Below are 22,960 nucleotides of genomic sequence, written 5' to 3'. Positions count from 1 at the left end.
GGTGGCCTAGTTTGGTTGTAAATGCAGGGTTTACCGAACACAGGGCTAATTGGATAAGAAAATACGGCGTGCTTGTGAACAGCCACAGTAAAGGCTATTTCTGTAATTAACAATTTTAACCACGTGGAACATGTTTGGTAATAGATCAAACCAATTCCTTGCATAAGATGAAAATGGGTTCCTTCCCAGTAGTTGGTCATTAAGTCAATTGGCCATGTACAACTATGGCCAAAAGTCACACATCGCCTAGAATTTTAGGATTGAGATGTTTTTTAAAAAAGAAAATAGTTTAGATACTATATTATCATGTAATCAAAGAAACTATAGAAAAATGTTGCAAAGGTATACTGGAAGACATAATAGTACAGTATTTAATGTTTTTGAAATGTTCTGTTCTAATGTTTGGGAAAACTATGAAGCAGTAAGTTATTCAATATGTTAATTTAACCTTTGACTTTTATGAACTGTCATGCTGATATGTCATCCAAGGGATGAGGTGTTTGCAGTTTAAATGAAATTAATTACTTGTTGCTCCTCTCAGCTTTATCTAAGTAAAGCTTAGCTTTATCTATTTAGAACTGGGTGCAGGAAAAGGGAATTTGTCCATCCTTGAGCTTGTCTTTTGGTTTGAGGCAGTGAGCAGATTCAGTTGTACCTTGCTAGTTTAACCTGAGCTCGGCTTCCGCTACCTTACCTAAAGTAACATTAGGTTGCCCAAGATTACTGTTGATCAGTGTCTAGAAACCAGCCACCAGTTTGTAAAGCTATAAGTAGACCTCTTGCAATACATGCTGTTTTAATTGCACTTTATTTTCAGAGGGACACTTTAAAGATGTCAACACTATTATAATTCTTTATCAATATTTACAGTGTAATCCAAACTACTGCAACTTCATTCATCTACATTATCAAAAGTATTGGGACTGCACAGCCAACCTGCATTTGGGTTTTTGTCTCTGAATTCTACAAGGGTATTCTTCTGACGAACTTCCAGTACCACATATAGGTAGTAGCTGCACAGAGGCCATACCTAAAGAAAAACAAGTTTAACTTTTAAACTAGTGAGATTTCTTAATTCGTGGACACATAGTACATCTTATACTTCATAAACTCTTTGTTCAAATATCTGATTTTAATGATTATTTTACCCCATGAGCAACTTGACCTTTAGTCACAGGTGGTAGACAAACTTGTCTTTCCAAACAGCTTCCTACTTACTGCACAGAATTGGTGCAAGGAGCAGCTTATGAGAACAGTTTTAATTGTTTCATATCCCGTTTTTCCAGGGATTCATGGTTTAAAAAAGTTGGCAAAACATCTTTAGTTGCACAGCTTTTTTTTTTACTATACTGAGAAAATGGTAAGACGGATGTTTCAAAAGAGATATGAAATATTAACCATAAATACTACAAAACTGAGTACAGTTGGAAAGGGTGGTAATGACAGCATCTTACCATGTAATGATGTACTGCATATGCTCATTTCTCAAAGTCACTCGAGTCTGTCCTCCAATGGGACCTCCTGGAATTGTGCTGCCTTGAGAATGATTATGGGACAGACCTTTCATTAGATTTTATACACAACCACAGTTAAATCTGACAATCTCTTCTAAATCTTGCAGTGAACTTTAAAGATAAGTGTATAGGTTTAAGCTTAGACATGCTATATGCATAGAGGAGTACTCTAGTACAGTATGAAGCACAGATTCTGTATTTCCACAAGGCTGCTTTCAGAACTTGGAATTATCCACTTCTTTGTCTTCAAAGGGAAGGGAAATGCAGCTTGGAGTACACATTGTGTACTGGCACTAAATGTCTGGAACCTGTGTAATTACAGCAAGCGTTGAGTTTTTCCCTGACATTAGCCTGTGCAAACAGAAAATACAGTCTGTATTGTATTTGTGTCAGTGTTCCCCTTCCAGCACTGCTCACAGAAATGCACACTTACTGAAGTCGGCATCAATGAAAATGGGCTCTGTGCCAGCGACCTTTGCCATGGCCTCCAGGTCACGGAAATGCCAGCGGTTCCTCTCAGTGTCGTTCTGAGGGACAAAGGGCTTCCGTAGCTCTGTCAGCCTGATGACACCCACCAGATCCACCTCCTCTTGGACCTGTAGGGTCGTAATGACAGCAGTAACTGTATTTTTCAAATACAACACTACAGATTGCTGGTACCTGATCATTTCCTGTTCTGTAGGTCACATCTTCCGATTGCAGTTAGACCACTAGATCAATTTGACCTGCAACGCAGGAAGTGATAAGATACCAGGAGGCAACAGCAACTTTTTAATCTATTGTGCTGTATTTAATAAATAAGTCAAGTCAAGCACTGGTCACAGCAGAATCACAGGACGTTGACATAAATTCAATGAAATGACAACCATACCTGTCCTTTCATTCTTGTTTCTGGATTGATCTTCTTTCTTGGAACAAAGCCTCGGTTTACAAGGATTGTTACCCTAGAAACAATAACAACAGCGTTGTTAAAACAGCTCTTGTCTCTTTGTGCCAGGATGGATGTTTATCATATTACATACACAGTTCCCACTGTCACCTCTTTTTACGTCTTTTTAGAAACAAATACTGCTGTAGCGGTCGCTGAAATGCAATGAGGAGAACTATCCCCAGATGATTTTTCCTCCCAAACACACCATAACACAACGGTCAATGCAGTGCCCCTGAAGGCCACCTGGCAGGATTGGCAACTCCTTCCTGCTCTCTTTAATTGAAACAACTCGTATAGTAACCCTGAACCCCCGCTGTTGGTCCCTGCAGTACCCGCGGTCAGTGCAGTGAAAGGGAGTGACGACGTTCGCCCCACTCTCCCCACTCGAGGTGATTCTCCCAGCCTCCCTGGCCTCCCGCTCGGGGTCCACCTGCGAGCGAGGGAGGATGTACAGCTCCTTAGAGTGATCGAATCGCCCGCGCACCTTCACTCTCCTGTACTCCAGAGAGTTCAGCTCCATGGGCCTAGAGGCAGGGAAACAGATGTTAGAACTTAACAGAAACTAAAATCCCGAAGACAAACATTCACAGCTGTCGTCAGCAGCCAAATCTTTTTTTTAACATGACTTACTTTCTTGTAGAGATATTACAAGGTTTTGTTTAAATTGAACGCAGTTTTGCAGGTTGTATGCTGCCCACCACACGTAATCAGGTTCTACATTTCGCAGAACTAATTGCTCAGCTTAATTCTTGCTGTAGTCAATCCTGTAATGGCCAATAACTGTCACTTACTCTATAGGGAGGTCTATGGGCTCTGCAGTAGTCAGACTCTGCAGCTCCTGGATTAGCTGCAGTTTCCATTGCCGGCGCTTAACCTACACATAGAGAGGAAGGGAGGTAAAGGATTTCTAACAGCTGGGTAGAGCAACCCACATTTATGCCTGTGTCTAATGTATAAAAACCCGCCTTTCAATAGACTATGAAAGTTCAAAATCAGACTCTAGATGTTTTAAAACAAGTTACTAACTACTAACAAGATACTTGTCAAATGATTTAAACCTAAGAATGGGGAGGGCAGGTCTGTCCTGTTATACAAGTTTGATCTTAAACAAGCCTTGGGCTTGCCAGAACTCACTGCACATCTCCAGTCAAGGTCTTATGTGATGCTGGGGACCAGCCTTATCCTTTAACTACATAGATATAGCAAACCAGTTCTCTAAAAAAAAGAACTGCTTACCTGCCATGTCCCCAGGCCAAATGTAGTAGCTGGAATCAGCAACAGGAGCCATTTCAGTATGGAGTCCTCCCCTTTCTCATTGAGTGCTGCTGAGGAGCTGGACTGTCTGGATGATCTTACACAGACTCCTGGGGATACAAACATACACCATTCACAGGCCTGGCGCTACAGTAAACTGCTTCTTAGGTATTGAACAGCTCATAATTCAATAGGGTGACCAGGTCCTTCAGGACAGATTTAAACTCACATCCCAATACATTTAGGTGCTTTTTACCTACAGGTACCCTCCCGAATGCACTGCGACCTGACCTGCCTAGATGAACTACTGTAGGGGCAATATGGAACAAATCCATCAGTGCTTTTAATTTAAAGGTTACAACTTCCTTAGGATCTACAGGGAGTTCAAACGGATGTCTTTGCTTTGTTCAAAAAGGCTTTAAAAATAATCTATTTGTATTACTTTCTAACATTAATACCGGCCTCTGTTTTCTTATGCTTAATTACTATGGGCTCTTTCAATTGTCATGCAGATACTCTTTGCAGATTTTTTAAAAAAATATAAGTTAACACTTCTTAGTGTTAACTTATATTTAGCTCACCTTCGCAGCGTCTTGATAGGAAAGCTGCCAAACCGAACTGGGATCCTGATACAGCTTTTCTTGGATAAATGTTCTGGGCCTGAAATAGACCTGGTTTGAGCAATATGGCATTGCAAGTGCTTGTGCTGAACATAACGTGTAGCCCAGTCAACGCACCACTCATCTCAATGCATTCACTTTGAACTGCTTTAATGGGCGATGACAATCGAGGCAGTAGTGTATGCCAGCAGGGGTGGGAAAAATATTGCATAGGAGTTTCACCCATTCGAGGTTTTACTACGAGCATAATTAGCCACAGTGTATAGATAGCAAGCTTAACTCACAGTAAAACCAGGAATTGGTCAAACCGCTCTGCAGTGGGAGTCTTAGTTCAGTCATTGACCAGCATTGTGCAAAATAAATAAATAAATAACCGCACGGAACTCAATAATGCGGTTGAAACAGCTACTATACGATATGCTTGGCTGAACACGGTTTTATTTGTGAAGTTTTGTGTAACATTTTCCGAAACAATGTGCACTTAAAAATGAAGTTCCGCAGTCTCACTAGCAGACTCTTCGAGTGATAAGTGCATATTTTGTAAAGAGTACAGGAGGATACAGCCAGTCACATACAATGACATGACTAACGCAATTTTTGTAACACACTTTACTTACATTATTTCTTAACGTCTTCAGAGTCTTGATAGAGGCAACAAGGATACATTTTAGACTGGACATGTTATGACTAAATCAGAAAGAAACTCGAATTACATGTAAAATATTAATAGAGGTAACATTAATGAACTTTATCAGTACCCGGCTGTAATAGAGGTTGGAATGGGGAGTGGTAAAAGTGTAACCCCTTCCGATAATACGATAGCGAAGATTGCTTCAATATCCGCTTCCGTCAGGAATGAAATCCAAACTAAACTAATCGATTATTTTTATTTTTTTTTTTAAACAGTGTTTAAAAGCCTGACACACATAACATGTCGTGAAGGTCAACGTTATTAAAATAGACGATGGTGATGTTTATATTTTTGTTAGCATATTGTATTTGGTGATTTAGTTTATATAGATTGTTAGACTTTTTTTTTAATCAAAAGGGGTACTGTATCTTTAAAATAAAGTCTGCTCGATGACGACATCACTCAATTGCTTTTGCCTCGCCATGTGGATCCTTTAAGGGGAGTTTGCAAACAGGTCGGTGGAAACATGATTGTTGATTTTCAGTAGTGGATGTAATGCATTTTAAACCTTAACCGAGTGACGACTCAGGCTTATTATTTTAAATGTTTTTGTCTGGTGTTGAAATTGTACAAATGAAACATCTGAACGAGTGCCAAACACTTTAGCTTGTTTTGAACCGAGTCTTGCACGTGTGGCCGTATTATAAATATTCAGAAACTACATATATTTTACTGTTCAGTTCAGATTACCGTGTTAATTAATTTACAGTAACTACATGAGCATACAGTTAAGAGAAATGTAGTTACTGGCTGTGTAGTACAGTCAGCTATGGGCGACGCAGCTGTTGTATGTAACGCAGGTACCCGGTACACCATGCCAGTTTTCATAACGATTTAGATTTAGCCGCCTGCATATCTAAACACGTTTAAATGTCGATACTAAAATGTTAATAACATTTTCGGGCAAATAAAAGAATGCGTGGTATATAGATGGGGAACGTGTCAATCTAAAATGATAACGTGTTTACACAGTAAAGTTGGGGCAATATACGATAGCGTTTTTACGATATTACTTTATAAATGTATTTAAGTGATAATTGGTTCGCTTTGTTATGTTTTGTACATGCAAGTTAGTCAGCACACGATACTGTAATGTGTTTTTCCCCCCTTTGTTTTGTTTTAGGCATCGCTACTTTATATGAAATGACCAGCCTTGCCGCTAAAGATGCGTACCTACAAAAACTAGGTAGCAAAGTGTGTGCCGCACAGAAACTACAACTACGCAAAAGGCCATTTGGTAACTTTTTATTTATTTATTTTTATATATTATAAGAAAACCATTAATCACATTCTCTACAGCCACACTCTGAACTACAGTACATACAGTATATAAATGTGATGGTCTGGCGAGGGCATGTACAGTGAAATTGAGTGGCGCTTCATTAAGCAACAACTAACAACCAAACGAGCAAAATGGGCTGAATGGCCTCCTCTCCTTTGTAAACTTTCTTATGTTCTTAAGCTGTCGCATGAAACCGCTCCAAATGTACAACACTGGAGATAACCCTTGTTCCTTTATCAGCTGGGGTTCAGGTCCCTTAATGCTTTATGTAACTGAGAAGGTGAAAGGAAGTGTTTTGAGAGGACTTCTAACTGGATTATATTATAATTGAGCCCAGTTGTGGTTTCTATATTTATCTACTGTAGTTCCATACAGGGGTGGGGAGGCAGGCCAGCCCAAGACTAAAAAGAAGAGCAGACAGAAACCTCCGGGAGGGAAGAAGTATGACAGACAAGGGAAGCTGCCTCCTGCAGCTGCTGCTGATGCAACTGCACTGAAGACAGGGGAGAAAGTGCCCATCAAGGCTGCACAGAACAGAGATCCCAAACCAGTGCAAAGTGGAGACGCTAAGCCACTTGAGAATGGGACGCCAGTAAAAGGTGAGAGACTCGCTGACTGAATCATCCCTTTACACAAGGCTACATCTTGGGAACCACGTGTCTGGTTTTGACTAAAAGACCCATTGGAATTTGTAATGAGACGTTATTTAAGGGAAGTAAGACTCATTTTGCACAGTATTTTGAGCCATGCAAGGGTTTACTGTGAGCTTAATTAATCAAACTGCTGCACACTACCATCTTATATCTTGCAGTTCTGTGTGCTGCCATCCTTTCTACCAGTGGCACACTCGTTTGCTTGTTCAGTAAATACATTGTTTTCAAATGAATTAGTGTCTCCGCCATCTGCCAGATTGCTTTTTATTGAAGCTGTGTTTTGTGTTGTTTAATTTGGTACTGACAGTGATTTCTTTACAGGTGTAAAGGCGGCCCCCAGTTCCTTCTTCACTGTAGATATTTTACGCCAGAGACTGCATGAGAAAATCGAGGAGACTCGTGGCCATGTGAGTAGTTTGTGTACAGATGGTGCAGTCTTTGGGACCTGGAGAGTAACTGGGTGTTTCAGAAGAGAGCAAATAATAAGTACAGTAGACTTTGAAGGAACTGACCCCAACCCTGCTTCCGGGTACCGTGTAGTAAACTACATGTGACGCTGAATTGATTGATAACCCCTGCACTTGTGTGTCGGACTCTCAAAATCCTTTTTCTCCTCTGTAGGGGAATGCTAAGGGGCTGTCAGCTGAAGAACTGGAGAGGAAACGCTCAAGGAGGAAGCAGGAAAGAGACCGCAAGAAGCGCAAGAGAAAGGAGATACGGAGGAAGCAGCTTGCTGAAAAAGAGGCTGGAGAAATAAAAGCAGAAGAAGAAGAAAAAGAGGAGAAAGAGCCCCAGAATAGAGTAGGAACGGCCAAGCCGGAAAGCACATTGGTTTTCAACAAGGTGGACGTGGGGGATGAAATCGCCAGCAAGACTCTGCAGAAGAAGCAGAAGAAGAAGAGCGTCAAGGGCAACCTAACGCCGCTCATCGGTAAGAATTACAAGCAGCTGCTGAGCCGCGTGGAGGCCAGGAAGGCCAAGCTGGAGGAGCTGAGGGGCAAAGATGAGGGCAAAGCCAAGGAGATGGAGGAGAAGATCAAGTGGACCAACGTGCTGTACAAAGCAGAGGGGCTGAAGATCAAGGACAACGAGGAGCTGCTGCGGGCCTCCCTGAAGAGGAAGGAGAAGAGCCAGGCGGCAAAGAAGAAGCGCTGGGGGGAGCGCAGCGAGCACGTGCTGGAGAAGATGCAGCACAGGCAGGACAAGAGGCGCCGGAACATCCAGAAACAGAAGCACAGCAAGAGCGAGAAACGCAAGGACAAGGCGCGCAAAAAGGGCAGGGTGCTACCCGAGGATCTGAAGAAGGCAATATGAGAGGAGGAGGGGGGGGATATAATGCTGCATTGTATGTATTATACATTTTTGGAAATGTTGATTCGTTTTTTTCCCCTATGTGTAACAGTCAGTATTCAAAGTCATGTAGGGTTGATTGCCCCAATCTGATTTTAAAAAAAAGTAGTTAATCTGGGATTATGTTTTAATCTTGGATTAAGATTTTCTTTTAACCTTGGATTAATTTTAAACAGGGATTAAATATAAAACCGGTTTAAAGTTTTGTGCAACATGATTAAAATATAGTCCTTGCTTTAATCTGGGTTAGTGGTTAACGGTGGTGCAGTTGGATTTAAAACTACCTGCATTTAGTTTAAGATAAACATGCATCAGATCATATATAAGAAGGACTGGGATCCAGTATGTCTGTGCATGACCTCAGATGTTGTTTAAAGAATATCAATAAAATCTTGCAGACTTTTTTAAAAATGTTGGTTTTTTTGTGCATGAGGAGCACACTTTTGACCTGGGTTATGATGTCTGCCCCCAAACTGAGGGGTAGAGGCTGAGCAAAGCAACAGAATTTCAAAAACAATGAAAGGAGCCAAAACAAGGTAACTTCCTGGTGATAATCAAGGGTAGGTTTTTAAACAAGACGGGCTGATAAACCACTGGAGAGCAGCACAGACCAAGTTGGTTGCTACTGTCACCAGCTGCAGTGCAATACGGTGAACACATGAAAGATTCATTTCTGACACACAACTCCCCTTTGAAATAGACACAGACCCATTGCAGGCTGTAAAAACAGGGGTTTCATAAGCGAGGCATAAAATGATGCTTATAGGCCTGCAATGTAGCTCTGCTGTGGGTCTGAGTTCCATGTGCCTTTACATAAGAGTCCCAGAGGTTCAACAACACATATTGAGTTCATGTATTTAGGTTGTGTCTCATGCAGACCCTACTAAGCCCATTGTGTACAACAGAGGCAATTAGTTGGTTCTCCTGTGTGCTGCAGAACTCGATAGCCATTTAACCTTATTAGTATTTTTGCATCCTCAGCACGTGATTACACACATTAAAAGGTAAATGCAGACAGTGATACATGCACTAATCAGTAGTACAATTCTCTGATCTTCAAAAATAAAGAATGTACAAAATATGAAATCAGTACGGTTATGCAATATATTGCACATTATTATTTTATTATTACAATTGTGTTGAAGACACTCTTTAGCACCTTGAGTGCCAGATACTGCCAGGAGCCAGTGTGGCAGAACACCAGGAGCTCTATAGCACATTATTAGTATTATTGTTATTATTATTTATTTATTTGGCAGATGCCGTTATCCAATTACATGTTGTAATAAAATGAATTCTGGTTGATAAGTTGCACTTGGAAGATTAGTATTTTGGAATATCTTTGTATTCATTTATTTAAACCGGATTTGTTAACCTTCTGGCATGCACATTTCTTTGTATGAAGATTGTACTAAGGAGGACTGCTGTGCAAAAATTAGCACAGCCTTAACAATATGTTAAGGTAGGAGCATCACTATTTCTGTTCAGTTTCCAGTTTTCAAGTAGCCTACAATTACATGGAGACGTAATTACATATATTCTTCAACTTTGGGTTGCGTGGATCCATTTTTGCTGCTCTGCTAATGGCTGATATCCACTTTGCCCTACTGTCTGGCTCGTCACACAGTTATTCTCTCTTCTGTTGGTGCACCCATCAGCACAGCACACACCTGGCATTGTAAAATCGAGTGTTTCTTTGCCCGCCAATGCTTTTTGACCGCCAGTATGGCCGCGCTGTGCTGTGATGACATCACATGAAAAAAAAGTCAATTGAGTACCGTCCCCATAGGAAGTCTGTAACAGCTGACCAGAGTACACACAGAGGCACAAATAGTTGCTTTGTAGTAAATTACTCCAGCGATTACTGACTGCATTTAATTTGCATTTAACAAACATTCTCCATTGTTCAACACCAACAAGGTTAGTGCAGCAGACAGTTCTGTTTTATAGTCACGGGGTTTAAGTTCGTTTGGTTTGGTTTTTTAAGGTTGCTGTCAATGCGGTGATTGATTACTGCACGAATCACTACCGTCAAGACACATTGTAGTTCACCCACAAAATCGTATATGTTAACAATTTTAGATAACCCAATTTGTTTTGCATCGGTTAAAGTAACGTACATATTAATAAAGGTTACGGTACACTTAACTCGCACACTCAAAAATAGAACTTCCTGCCAAATTTGTGCACGTTAAGCTTTAATAGGTCATTTTAAACAAATAAACTGAAGAAAATAGAGAAATTATGATTTTATTTTGATGAAATATAGGTTAAAACGTTAAAATAATAGTAACATAGTTTGCAACTTCACTCCACGCCACAGCATATGCAATTTACACCTAACCCCTAAAATGAAACCTTACTTCTAAACCTAACCTCTACCCCTACCCCTAAACCAACCTCTAAACCTAACCTCTACCCCTACCCCTAAACCTAACCCCTACCCCAATCCCTAAACCTAACCTCTACCCCTACCCCTAAACCTAACCCCTACCCCAATCCCTAAACCTAACCTCTACCCCTACCCCTAAACCTAACCCCTACCCCAATCCCTAAACCTAACCCCTAGCCCAGTCCCTAACCCTAACTACCCCTAAACCTAACCCCTACCCCAATCCCTAAACCTAACCTCTACCCCTACCCCTAAACCTAACCCCTACCCCAATCCCTAAACCTAACCCCTACCCCAATCCCTAAACCTAACCCCTACCCCAATCCCTAAACCTAACCCCTACCCCAATCCCTAAACCTAACCCCTACCCCAATCCCTAAACCTAACCTCTACCCCTACCCCTAAACCTAACCTCTACCCCAATCCCTAAACCTAACCCCTGCCCCAATCCCTAACCCTAACCTCTACCCCTACCCCTAACCAATCCCTAAACCTAACTGTCACTAGCGTGGAGTGAAGTTGCAGCTGTATTTTGTTTTACGGTATTTTTGTAAATAACTTTAGATTATTTTTTTCTGCATGTTTTTTTCTTTAAATTAATATAATTTAGGTAAAGGCTAAGAAATGTGGTAGAATGATGTGTTTTTGGGTGTGTGAGTTCAGTGTACCGTACCCCAAATGGGCCAAACTCGGTACACCGTATCCCTTTCAGATATGCATTTCTTTTTCTGAGCTAAAATCATTTGCGCATGCCTGGGCAACCACGTTTTAACCAAGAAAATGTTTAGTAGTGTAAAAGCAAGGACTTGTAGTCATTTAATTTGCACACAACAGTGTCATTTTTTTCAGGGGGTTACTTTTTATTTTGCTTTATTCTTAATAAAAATGCAATTTGGTTTGTAACTCCAAATTCTGTTTTCTTTTAGTTGTATGCAGTTGCAGTATAAACATCCTGTGCCCTGACTGGAATGCTCAGAAGAACCGTACAGATACTGACTGGAAACTGTGTAAAGAGCAAAGCATTTTCAAACCAGTTTTACCTAAACAAGGTATGACAAGAAGATATTATCCTTCACCAACCGTTTGTTTAGCCCATGTGATTTGCTAATATCAGTGAGGAGTACATTTCTGTATAACCTGCATCAAAGAAACTACAAAATGATATCGCAAAAGTTGACCAGAAGCCGTAATAGCAGTACAGTATTTCATGTTAGATGTCAAAATGTCACATTTTTTAATTTCTCAGTTTTTCATTAAGTATATGGAAAACTGCAAAGCAGTATGTAATTCAATATGTTAACGGAACATTATTCAGCAGGTTTCATTCGACTTTACGAAGCAAAATGAGTTGATTCTATAGGTGGATGTAAAACATTTGGCCATAGCTGTAGCATGTGATACAATAGCGTTTTAGTGATACTGAACACTGCATAGACTTTACAACACACTTATTGATTCAAGATGCTGTCTCCAGCCCTGTACATTCAATTCATAACCATGTGTGTTTCTAGACAGTCACAAACCAAGCATACCCCCTCTGTTTCTTTTTCAGAGGAGAATGTCACGTCAGCTGCACGCTCGCCGTATTGAAGGAGTGGAAAAAAATATTTGGTAATTCTCCTTGTGGATACTTTGTGGATGCACGCGGTACTACTGTGAAACAGACCACGATGCATGTTGATGACAGTTCTCTGTTTCTCTCACCACTTGCAGGTTGGAGTTTACCCAGCTAGCTGCTGATTGCAAGGCTGTAAACCTCGGCCAGGGGTTCCCAGATTTCTCCCCTCCAGACTTTGTGAAGAAAGCCTTCGTACAAGCGACTGGGGTAGAAGATTTCATTGTGCACCAGTACACCCGGGCTTTTGTAAGCACAGTCCAGTGGTTTCACAAGTGTCCAGGGGACAGGAGTGCAATTCCGTATTGGAAAGGTGCACAAGTCCAGCTGTACCTTGCTAATAGTTTGCTATGGACTGTATTGTCGTGATCTACATTTTATATCCCGTGTTTCTCAGTTTATAATTCTTTTCATGTACTTACTGTATATGCTTGTCGATGCTATAAATTCACTTCCTGTGTTTCAGGTAATAGGAACCCTCCTGTGCCTTGCACTCGCGTTCCATGTTGCACATGGGAAACTATTACCTTGAACACAGGAAGTGATTGGTGAAGTACTTCCATCAAACGTGTATACTGAATCAAAAATAAAGAATCTAAAAAGATTCTCTGGTTGACAGTGCCCTTGTCACCACAGGGCCACCCTGCTCTGGTGAAGATTCTGTCTCGATTCTTTGGAAGGATCATGGGGAGGCAGATTGACCCTCTAGGAAATATATTGGTCACAGTGGGGGCCTATCAGGCTCTGTTCTGCACGTTTCAGGCACTGGTGGATGAAGGAGACGAGGCGAGCATGGCTGGAAGAAATTCACTTTATGAAAGTGCTTAAAAAAGGACATATACTGGACCGGCAAGCATGATAAGTAATGATCTAAACCAGGTAGTTTGCACCATAGGTACCTAATGCATCTCCTTCTATCCAATGCAGGTGATACTTATAGAGCCATTTTTCGATTGTTATGAACCAATGGTGAAAATGGCTGGGGGCCGTGCTGTGTACGTGCCACTGAGACCGGTAAGTACGGTGTAGCCAGAAGATTTCAGATTTCAGATTTCAGAACAGACTTTTCCTGTTTCTGCTATAGGTAGTATTATTGTTAATTCACCCTGGTGTTCAGTAATCCTCATCACAAACCTTGTTTTTGTATTAGAAAGCAACGCAGGGGGCTGCACTGTCCAGCAGTGACTGGGTCTTGGATCCTGAAGAGCTGGCTAGCAAATTCACCAAACACACAAAAGCCATTGTTCTGAATACACCAAACAACCCACTGGGAAAGGTAATAAAACATCTCCTGATAATGAACTATGTAACGATCGAAATAACATGACAGATATGTACTTTAACACTGTTAAGTAAAAACATCTGTTTTAAAAAAAAAAACATTTAGTAGTTTCCTGTATTAAGAAATATGTGAAACAATTATGAATTTGTGGCTCATCAGTATATGTCATGATGAATATCATTCTGTGACCTCATGATGTATTGCATCTTGTAGTGGAAACCAAGGTGATCCCCATCTGCAAAAGCTTGTGAGTCACGGACCAACAGCATTGCATTACTTTATCTTGCATCGAAGTAGCTCATCTGTTTGTATCATGGTGCGTATTGTACTGTATTTCTTTTAACTGGGTTATCCCCATCACTGAATGTCCTCCTCAGCACCACAGCCTCTCACTGCTGCCTGGGTTCTCTTCTCTGTCTGCTCCAGGTGTATAAGCGAGAGGAGCTGCAGGTGATTGCAGACCTGTGTGTGAAACACGGAGCTCTCTGCATCAGTGACGAGGTGTACGAGTGGCTTGTTTACGATGGTGCAGAGCACGTTAAAATAGGTGAGAACTGTCGTCCTTTTCACTTGGAGGAAACACACACATTTCAGGCTTCTCTTTGTACCTGCTTTAGCGGTTTGATTTGATCGACCGCTCCGGGATAAACTACAGTATCAACGATTGACCCAGGGATTACCCCTATGAGTGGTTAATGCAGTCCAGGGGGATTCCCTGGTTCTGTACAAAACAGTTTTGTTTTTTTTAACATCGCTTTTTTTTTTCTTATGCTTGAGAGGTGATTGAGTTACGCAGGAGGCTGTATCGTTGAATCTTTGTGTGTTTTTTTGGTGAAGCAGCTTGGGATGTCGGCATGATAAGTCAGGTTTGTTGCTGCTGCTAATCAAGTCCAAGGGGTATGGACACTGTATAAATGTTATTGCTATTCAGCGGGTTGTCTCTCTGCCTAGCCACCCTGCCTGGGATGTGGGAGCACACGATCACAATCGGAAGCGCAGGGAAGACCTTCAGTGCCACAGGATGGAAGGTGAGAGAAACTAAAAGTGTACTTAAAAAACAACGACCATTTCAATAAAAGGTAAACAATAACACCATAAACTGGGGAGCTTCAGGACTTCTGAAATACAAGAGCAAAAGTGAGCTAACAATTGACCATCACTAGCCTTTCAACCCATTTCAATGCTGTCGTCACCGCTAGCCACGTGCTGTTCATTCTGTTGTGAGACCAGAGTGTTGAGAAGTCTGCAAAGTAAAAAATAACAGTATGAACTTCACTCAAATGAAGGTATGTAACTGTGATAACCACTGACTTAGGGGTTGATTTGATCAACCTATACCCTGCCAGGATAAGACACAGCTGGATTTTTTTTCTGAGCATTTGACAGCACTGGAGCATTGCCCTGTATTGCATCTGTTTAGTGCAACCCTAGTGGATTCCCTTGGACGGGACCATGCTATTTAATTGATCCATTATACCCACTGTTCATATAAGAATTTGTTTCCCACTTGTGTTTCAGGTTGGTTGGGCAATGGGCCCTGATCATCTTCTGAAGCATGCAAAAACAGTCCACCAGAATTGTGTGTATCATTGTGCAACAGCAGCCCAGGTAAGGACTCGAGAACTCGGATGTTAACAGGCTTTGTTATAACTGGTCCGGGGACGGTAAAGTTTTTGTTTTGTGTCTGTCCCAGGAGGCTGTGGCCCACGGTTTCCAGAGAGAGTTGGATTGTTTTGGGAAGCCAGAGAGTTACTTCCTACAGTTCCCACGGCAGCTCCAGCAGAAACGCAGCCGCCTGGCACAGAGCCTGCTCGCTGTGGGGATGCAGCCCATCATGCCCGAGGGCGGGTACTTCCTGATCGCAGATATCTCCACACTCAGTCAGTCTTCTTAACCCTGTCAATCTATATGTTATGAAATGGGAATGCTGCCAATGCTAGTAAGAGATGAGGGAGTGGATTTTAAAGCTCCTGGTAAGAGCTTTAATCATGAAGCATCTAAACAGCTTGTTGCACAGCAACCAATCCGGACAGAGAAAACTTTCCAAATCCAGTGGAATCCAGGCTAACCGCTGTCTTGTTTGTTTGACTGCAAGTGGATCTTCCCTTTAAAAGCTGCTGTTGTTTTCCAGAGGCAGACCTGCAAGACTCTAGCGATGCCAATCAGGAACCCTATGATTACAGATTTGTAAAGTGGAGAATAAGGTGAGTGCATACTCAAAGCAGGTTCTGTTACTTTGGTCCTTCGTTATCATTTTGTTTTTGTCGACTGCGTGGTTAACTCTTACTTCTGATGTCCCATAGGGTCTGGCTACAATCCCAGTGTCTGCCTTTTACAGTGCCGAGCACAAGAAGGACTTTGAAAACTACGTCCGTTTCTGTTTTGTTAAGGTAGGTTTGAAAGGTTTCAAGCACGCTCATACATCTGGTCTCAAGATCCTCTTGTGTTCTGTGGGCATTCAGTGAGCCCTTTATTTATAAATGCTGATTCTCCACAGCTGCACCTTGCCATTGGGGTCCGAAGTTATCTTATTGTGCATGTTACAGTAAAGTATAATAAAAAAATAAAAAATAAAATCATTGAAGGAAATGCAAAAAATCTGCAATGTTGCTATCGGTGTTGTTTTCGATCAATTTAGCTGCACCTCAGTGTTCCATACAAAAATGAAAAAATGCGTTAAACAAACTGCAGGGGGTGCTGTGGGCTCTCTTTTAATGATTTAAATGACAGAAGCTTTTCTTTAGTGAATTGCAGTAGAATATTAGGAATCCTTTTTGAGCTGTCAAACACCTACAGCGTGTTCACAAGAATTGTTTCTTGTTTTTTTAACACAGCCAAAGTTTGGGGGGAGGGGCTGTGTTCAGTCACGCCACAAAGAGTAATGAGGCATGCAAATTTAGATAGCACTCCTTTTTTAACCTTGCCTTTTTTTAAATTGTTTTTTATTGTTCATTTACTGTAAATGCCTAATCTTAACTTCTGAGGTAAGCTATAACAAACAAGAGGTCCAGATGTTTGGTAAATGCTTGTATTGCTGATGCTTTCAATCTTTTTAAACAAGAACATTATTAAAACTGTATGGGGCACCGTTTCAAGGGACCTGAAGGTTTAATCAAATTTTAAAGTCATTTTTAAATCAGTGTGTCAAGCATTGTTCTCCTTTTTGAAGCTTGGCTTTTAAAACGGTTTGTTCTTGAACTCCTCAGGAGGACTCCACACTATGTGCAGCTGAGAAAATCTTGAAAGAATGGAGTCCACAGAAATGAGTGCCACACTGGAGGACATGGCCAGTCCCACTGCCACATCTTTAAAAGGATCAGTCTAAAGCCTGCACACTAATGTCAGCCCTTCTGCATCTATAGTGATTCCTCACTCTGCTCTTAAATGCTTACAGGCATTGGTATGCACTGTATTAAATTCTGTTGATTCTGTTTTGCACAGACGCACCTTTATGTGAATCATAAAGAGCTGTAATGAATGGCAGAGAGCAAGCCAACCCCTTCCATCTGCCATCTGTAAATGCTAAGAGGTGCATTTTAATGAGAGTGGATGACATTTACATGATCACTTTTCTTCTGTGTGCCAGCCAGGATTTCAAATGCCACTGTTTGGTTGTGTACTATCAATTGAGTGATTTGTGTACTGGAACTGTTTTCTTCCCAAGTGAAGTTTTAATCGTTTTAATGAAACCTGCACCGAAATTGTTTTATGCAAAAAAATAAAGCATCAATGAAGTGTCCTACATGCTGTATTTTGTTTTAAAAATGGTTGTGTTATTAATATGTGAATGGCTAGTAACAAAATATTAAAGGAGGGGTATTGTTTTATTCAGTGTGCTTTTTACTTACTTTTATTCTTTACGCAGCCTGTATCTGCATAGTGACATACTGTAGTGTCATCTTTTGATACTATAAAAACACTGCTGTCAAAACACTGTGCCATCAAAACACTGTTTTCATAGATCAGTTTCACAGATCCCGTTCGCATAAACCTGGAAAAGAAATGTGTGAATTGGCTGCTTTTTTAAACGGTTATTTTATTTATTTATTTACTCCAGACTGAAAACACATTAGTGTCCTCAAGTGTGTTTTATCTATGCCTTTAGTGTAGGTCAAATAAGGCCACGCTTTAAATTCAGAATAGCGTTTCCCTGCCCCTCGCCTCTACTGTCCGATCAACCCTGCTTTTAAACACGAGTTTCCAGTAAATACAGGAAGTACAAGAGACCGGAAGTGGAACCAGCATGGTAATTTCTGGTTGTCTAGCTCTGTTTAAAGATGGACGAAAGTCCGCGACTGAAGAAGCAGAAAACTGCAGAAAAGGTAGTTATTTACAAATACCAGCGTACAAAAACCACTAAACAGTATATTCACATGAGGGTTCCGAAGTCTTATAACAGGACGTGAATGGAAAGAACTTAAAAGAATGTAAAATATGTAAAATTGCAGTCGTTTTCAAAGAAAGCATCTCCTGACAAGCGAAGCAAACTGTACATTCATCATAAAGTCGTATGTTTTATTTCTCCTCAGGGCCAAGAGAAGGTTGATTGGAAAAAATGGAAAGCAGAAAGTGAGTACTTTTTAATTTTTTTAGTTTTTGTGTTTTGTGTTTCAAAACTAGATCTAAGAACTTTAGACATGCGGTTACTTTAAGAGCCCTAATTGGGAATACATTTTAAAACATTAGAATAACCTAAAACAACCAAACGAGCAAGATGGGCTGAATGGCCTCTTCTCGTTTATAAACTTTCTTATGTTCTTATGTTTACTATGAGTTTAATAAGACACATCTGTGCTTGTTACCTATACACTGTGTCAAATCAAGCTTGCATTAAAACCTGGAATGGGTGAAACTGCTATGCTAGGAGTCTTATTACCATCCCTGACGTCAAATTGACACGTTGAGCTGAAACGGTATATAAACAGTATACTGCAAGTGCTAAGATTTAAATCGGTTTCAAAATCTCTGCTTGTTCTAAGTGTCTCACCTCTGAAATGCCAAGTGTGAGTGTGTTTTAAAGCCATTGTAAATTTGGTTTGAATTGCAGGAAAAGAGGAAACAAAAAAACTAAAAGAAGCAACATTTCTAAAGACTCTGGAGAAGCAGAAGAAGAAGCAGAGAGAAGAGGAAGAGGAGGAAAAAAGAAAACAGTTACAAGAGGAGGAGATAAAGAGGAGAGGTAACGTTGCACCTCACAACACTGCTCATCAGCAGCTGGAGAACATGATGCTGTTAGCTCTGTTGCAGAACTCAACCAGATGTTAAAGAGCTTTCTGCTGTGTGTCATTGTATTTAAAAAAAAAAAAAATACAAAACATTTTTACATCTTTCTAATAAGTTCTTATTTTCTGTAATCCGATCGCAGGCCGTCCGTACACAGTCAGCGTAGCATTGCCAGGGTCAGTGCTGGACAATGCCCAGTCCCCTGAGCTGCGGACATACCTCGCTGGACAGATAGCCCGTGCATGTGCTGTCTTCTGCGTGGATGAAGTTGTGGTGTTTGATGAGCAAGGGGATGATACCAAGTAAGCACGTACTGACCAGGGTCACGGATCTGACTGTGTTTCATGCATTATTTCAATTGCTTGTATGTTTAAAAACAATAATAAAAAAAAAATGTGTATAAGATATGACTGTCGCCAGTGTACTGCTTTGTTTGATGTTAATAACAATGTGAATGCCCAAGTGCTACGAAACAGGTGGTTCCTCATGCATAGGTCCAGGTGATTGAAGATAGATGGGAGGACCACTGTGCTGTATTTGAAACAGATGTTCCTTATGCAGGGGGGTTACAGTTTTAGGATTCAGGAATAGTCGAATGCACGACTAAAGGGGTAGTGGGTAGCTGAAGGTTAAGTGACCCTGTTTTTTTGACTTCTAGGAGTGTGGTAGGAGAGTTCAAAGGGATTGGGAAGAAAGGAGAAGCCTGTGTCCAGCTTGCTCGCATTCTCCAGTACCTGGAGTGCCCACAGTAAGTTGCACATTTTCCCTACAGTTTTGGATGTGGTAAGAATATTAGGTGGGGGTGTTAAACAAATAATGGTATGTGCCTCACTGGCAGAATCAACAGTGTTAAAAATGTGAATGCCCAAAATGCTATGAAATGTTTTGACATCCCCATTACAGTTAAAAAGTGCACAGGTCTGCATTCTTAAAGTAATTGTAGCTAAGAAAATAATTTCATATGTCTTGTACTTCGATCAGCAAGATACGTCTCAAATGTGCAGTTTTGAAAGAAACGCGTAATAGCACACGTATTTTCATTCCAAAACATCCCAACTTATTATAATGTGCTTCTTTCAAAACTGGATATTTGAGACATATCTAAAACGAAGGAAGTGCACAACCTGTAAGAGTTATTCTGTTAGCTACAACTTTATTTGTGTTGTAACTTTCATAATATGGTTTTGGCACATTTTGGAAAGACGGTAAAAGGACCAAAGCTTTCGTAAAAGGTGCTGAAAACGTTAAACAAACAGGCAATGTCTGAAGGGGTTCGATACAGCGACGGCTGCTTCACATGTGTACTCTTCTAAAGTGCTCTAATTTGTGTGTGTGTTTTTATTATTGGCAGATATCTGCGGAAGTCCTTTTTTCCAAAGCATCAAGATCTACAGTTTGCTGGTAAGTTATATCTACCATTCGTTCATGGTCCGCACAAGGAGTTGCTATAGCTAACTTCTGAATAATCCATTATTCACTCCTACATGTTTGAGAATAAATCTTAAAAACAGCCAGGCCTGGTGTTTTATGCCCTAAACAGCTTCACAAAGAAAACTGGGGGGCATCTTTTTAAAAGGTTCACACCAGCCATTAGCACTGAAAAAACATGACATGGAATTCACTTATTTAAAAGAAATAGTCAGGTGGGGTCATTGTACTTGGGAATATAAGAATGTTTTTGTGTTCTACTTGGGAAGTAAAAGAGGAGAGAACCCAAAAAAGAAAGATTGGAGTCATGACCCCTTTCAGCTGTTTAATGGTGTGTTCCAGGTTTATTAAACCCCCTGGACAGCCCTCATCACATGCGGATGGATGAGGAGTCGGAGTTCCGGGAAGGCGTGGTGTTAGACAGGCCCTGTAAACCAGGGAAAGGGTCCTTTGTTAACTGTGGAATGAGGAAGGTACGTTCACAAGGAGAGGAGGAATCAAATGATGGGAGGGCATTAAAAAAAAAAAAAAAAAAAATCAGAGGACCTCTGAGAAAGATCTGGGATAAAAAATAAATGGACAGTTTGCATGGGACAAAATTTCCCCGATGTTGGTAAAAATCCTGAAAGTACCTGTTTATGTGGTGATTTCTAGTACCGTGCAAATCGGGCTTTAGTTAATTAATTTGTATGTATTTATTTTTCCCTCAGGAGGTGCAGATAGACAGGCAGCTTCAGGCTGGTCTTCGAGTCACAGTGCGACTAGACAAGAGCCAGAATCCAGGTATTGTCCCTTTGCAGAGCTACTTCTGAGCAGACAGAAAGCCTCTTGCATACAGTTACCTGCTTTCTTCCCTTGCATCGTTTATCTAACGTCTCATTCTGTGTGTGTTCAGAAAGCAGAGTCCAGAAGGGCAGGGTAGTGGCGCCTCATGTTCCGAGGACAGAGTCTGGTCACTACTGGGGCTACAGCGTCCGCTTGGCCTCTTGCCTCAGTAAGTGTTTTTGGTGCACATTGCTCCTGTATAAGTCTGCTTATCAGATCTACTACTTTCCATTTCTTTAAGAAATGTACCTATCATGTTTTTTCTACGCACAGGTAAAGTGTTCACCGAATGCTCTTTCAAGGAAGGTTACGACTTGACAATTGGCACATCTGAAAGAGGCAGTCGCGTGGACAGTGTAACCCTGTCTCCTTTCAAGTAAGCTCGAAATTCCTGGTTTCTCATTAAACTCACACAATGATGCTTTTTGCTGTGCTTCTCGTTACAAATATTAAGCCTCTGATTGGGTTAACCGTTCTGTGTGCATTGAAAAGCTGCGCTGTTTCCTTGCAGGCATGCCCTGATTGTGTTTGGGGGTCTGCAGGGTTTAGAGGCCAGTGTGGACACTGACCAGAACCTGGATGTGACTGACCCCAGCATCCTGTTTGACCATTACCTGAACACCTGCCCAAACCAGGGCAGCAGGACAATACGCACAGAGGTACCACTAGAGACCACAGGATTTAGCAGTGGGCAGTGTCTGTTTTAATGATAATAGAACTGTGGCAGATCTTCAGAATGTATAAATCTTATTTCACTGTGTTTTAGTTGTATAATTCAGCTGCCATTAAATCCCCCGGCTGTATCCATACAGAGTTAAAGAGCGGCAGTATTTCTATGGTGTAGATCCGGGACTGTTTAGATCAGTAAAATAAACACCAGTACATCTGTGCTGTTTGAAATATTGAATATTGCGACTTCATTAGTACACAGACACCTTGCATTCCTTCATTTAAATCCTGGTTCTTTTTTTTTTTTTTTTTTTTTTAGGAAGCCATTCTCATCACTCTGTCTGCATTGAGACTGAAAATTGAAACAGCCGTTTGAAAAAATCTGCTTCTGCAAGATAACCTTTTCTTTTGTGAATACTCATATTTTTGTAAGGCAGTTAAACCAACTTTGTGAAACTAACTTTTTGTAGAAATCTTAACTTGCAGCTGAAAAGCTAAAATGATAGATCACAGACTTTTTTCCATATAACTTCGAGTTCCGGAACAGTGAAGTCAGACGTGTTGGAATATGATTATTATTGTCAAAAAAAAAAAAAAAAAGACACTTTCAGTTGGGTGTGTGTTCTGTAGCATCATTGAAGCTCAGTTCCTCAGATACCTCATCATGAAGTCTGCAGAGTCCCCGTTTCTCTGGGTCTGTTTGAAAGGGTAGTCTATTTGTCTAACATGCCTTCTCTACCTATAAGATGTGTTGTGTATGAACTACTGTGATGAATATATGGCCTTGGAGTGCTGTTCAAAATGTGTTCCACTGTGATTGACATTAGTCTGCCTGTCCCAGATTTGATACTTTACAGCTTGATACACATTCTCATTGGCTCAGACACCTTGTAAAAAAAAATTAAAAAGTTAAACATGAGTTTCACCACAATATTCATTTATAACATGTTTGAATCAAGTCTGAGAAATTACAGGAATAAAAATAATTACATATGTTTAAAGAATTTTTATACAGTAGGGTCAGACTCCAATACATGGTACCGACAGACACTGACATTTATTCAAGTTTATCTTTATCATGAAACCTTATTTTATTAATATTTTAAAATGTTTGGTATCTTATACACATCTTTCACTTGATGTATATTTAAGAATCTTGACAAAAACAGTACACATCTGTTATTTTCCTGAAAATTAATTTAAACCTTTAAAATACACTTGGTGTGTTTGT

At 40.7% G+C, this 22,960-nt stretch overlaps 3 protein-coding genes across 5 annotated transcripts; 2 read left to right on the top strand and 1 right to left on the bottom strand.

The window, feature by feature from the left end:
* Positions 1-789: 789 nt before the first annotated feature.
* LOC117397012 (surfeit locus protein 1-like) lies at positions 790-5,136 on the bottom strand. The gene is made up of 9 exons (XM_033995518.3): positions 4,937-5,136; positions 4,281-4,359; positions 3,682-3,809; positions 3,237-3,319; positions 2,778-2,969; positions 2,386-2,458; positions 1,948-2,110; positions 1,455-1,536; positions 790-1,030 (listed from the first exon to the last, which is right to left on the bottom strand). Exons 1-9 carry the CDS (start codon positions 4,997-4,999, stop codon positions 964-966), a joined length of 930 nt encoding a protein of 309 aa, XP_033851409.3. The 5' UTR covers positions 5,000-5,136; the 3' UTR covers positions 790-963.
* Positions 5,137-5,382: 246 nt separating this feature from the next.
* LOC117422608 (surfeit locus protein 6 homolog) lies at positions 5,383-8,706 on the top strand. Of its 3 annotated transcripts, none has more exons than XM_034037807.3 (5): positions 5,383-5,464; positions 6,134-6,247; positions 6,658-6,891; positions 7,267-7,352; positions 7,567-8,706. In XM_034037807.3, the coding sequence occupies exons 2-5, from the start codon at positions 6,154-6,156 to the stop codon at positions 8,257-8,259; spliced, it is 1,107 nt and encodes a 368-aa protein (XP_033893698.3). In that variant the 5' UTR covers positions 5,383-5,464; positions 6,134-6,153; the 3' UTR covers positions 8,260-8,706. The 3 variants fall into 3 exon arrangements, with proteins under 3 accessions (XP_033893698.3, XP_058861496.1, XP_058861495.1); XM_059005513.1 differs by having other exon boundaries at positions 5,457-5,502; XM_059005512.1 differs by lacking the exon at positions 5,383-5,464 and adding an exon at positions 5,679-5,810.
* Positions 8,707-10,108: 1,402 nt separating this feature from the next.
* Positions 10,109-22,942, top strand: LOC117396721 (uncharacterized). Its single transcript, XM_059005208.1, has 25 exons — positions 10,109-10,215; positions 11,614-11,736; positions 12,240-12,298; positions 12,401-12,551; positions 12,939-13,088; positions 13,230-13,316; positions 13,453-13,578; positions 14,011-14,131; positions 14,536-14,612; positions 15,103-15,192; positions 15,278-15,464; positions 15,716-15,788; positions 15,888-15,974; positions 16,791-16,806; positions 18,114-18,153; positions 18,632-18,763; positions 18,950-19,109; positions 19,466-19,555; positions 20,159-20,208; positions 20,578-20,708; positions 20,946-21,018; positions 21,131-21,229; positions 21,334-21,436; positions 21,572-21,719; positions 22,049-22,942. The coding sequence occupies exons 2-25, from the start codon at positions 11,656-11,658 to the stop codon at positions 22,103-22,105; spliced, it is 2,388 nt and encodes a 795-aa protein (XP_058861191.1). The 5' UTR covers positions 10,109-10,215; positions 11,614-11,655; the 3' UTR covers positions 22,106-22,942.
* The last annotated feature ends 18 nt before the right edge of the window (positions 22,943-22,960 follow it).

Source organism: Acipenser ruthenus, chromosome 31 (genome assembly GCF_902713425.1).
Source record: "Acipenser ruthenus chromosome 31, fAciRut3.2 maternal haplotype, whole genome shotgun sequence".
NCBI lineage: Eukaryota > Metazoa > Chordata > Actinopteri > Acipenseriformes > Acipenseridae > Acipenser > Acipenser ruthenus.
This window is presented reverse-complemented; position numbering and strand designations above follow the sequence as displayed.

What these genes read in the sequence shown, in the direction of transcription:
- LOC117397012 (XM_033995518.3), bottom strand. Translation starts at nt 4,999, where the DNA reads ATGTCCAGTCTAAAATGTATCCTTGTTGCCTCTATCAAGACTCTGAAG. An exon ending in TGAAGACGTTAAGAAATAAT is followed by an intron (nt 4,360 to 4,936) that starts GTAAGTAAAGTG and finishes GGTCTATTTCAG; the next exon opens with GCCCAGAACATTTATCCAAG. An exon ending in ATGCAGTACATCATTACATG is followed by an intron (nt 1,031 to 1,454) that starts GTAAGATGCTGT and finishes GTTTTTCTTTAG; the next exon opens with GTATGGCCTCTGTGCAGCTA.
- LOC117422608 (XM_059005512.1), top strand. Translation starts at nt 5,780, where the DNA reads ATGGGCGACGCAGCTGTTGTATGTAACGCAG. An exon ending in AGCTGTTGTATGTAACGCAG is followed by an intron (nt 5,811 to 6,133) that starts GTACCCGGTACA and finishes GTTTTGTTTTAG; the next exon opens with GCATCGCTACTTTATATGAA. An exon ending in ACTACGCAAAAGGCCATTTG is followed by an intron (nt 6,248 to 6,657) that starts GTAACTTTTTAT and finishes TATCTACTGTAG; the next exon opens with TTCCATACAGGGGTGGGGAG.
- LOC117396721 (XM_059005208.1), top strand. Translation starts at nt 11,656, where the DNA reads ATGCTCAGAAGAACCGTACAGATACTGACTGGAAACTGTGTAAAGAGC. An exon ending in GAGCAAGGGGATGATACCAA is followed by an intron (nt 19,110 to 19,465) that starts GTAAGCACGTAC and finishes TTTGACTTCTAG; the next exon opens with GAGTGTGGTAGGAGAGTTCA. An exon ending in TCAAGATCTACAGTTTGCTG is followed by an intron (nt 20,209 to 20,577) that starts GTAAGTTATATC and finishes GGTGTGTTCCAG; the next exon opens with GTTTATTAAACCCCCTGGAC.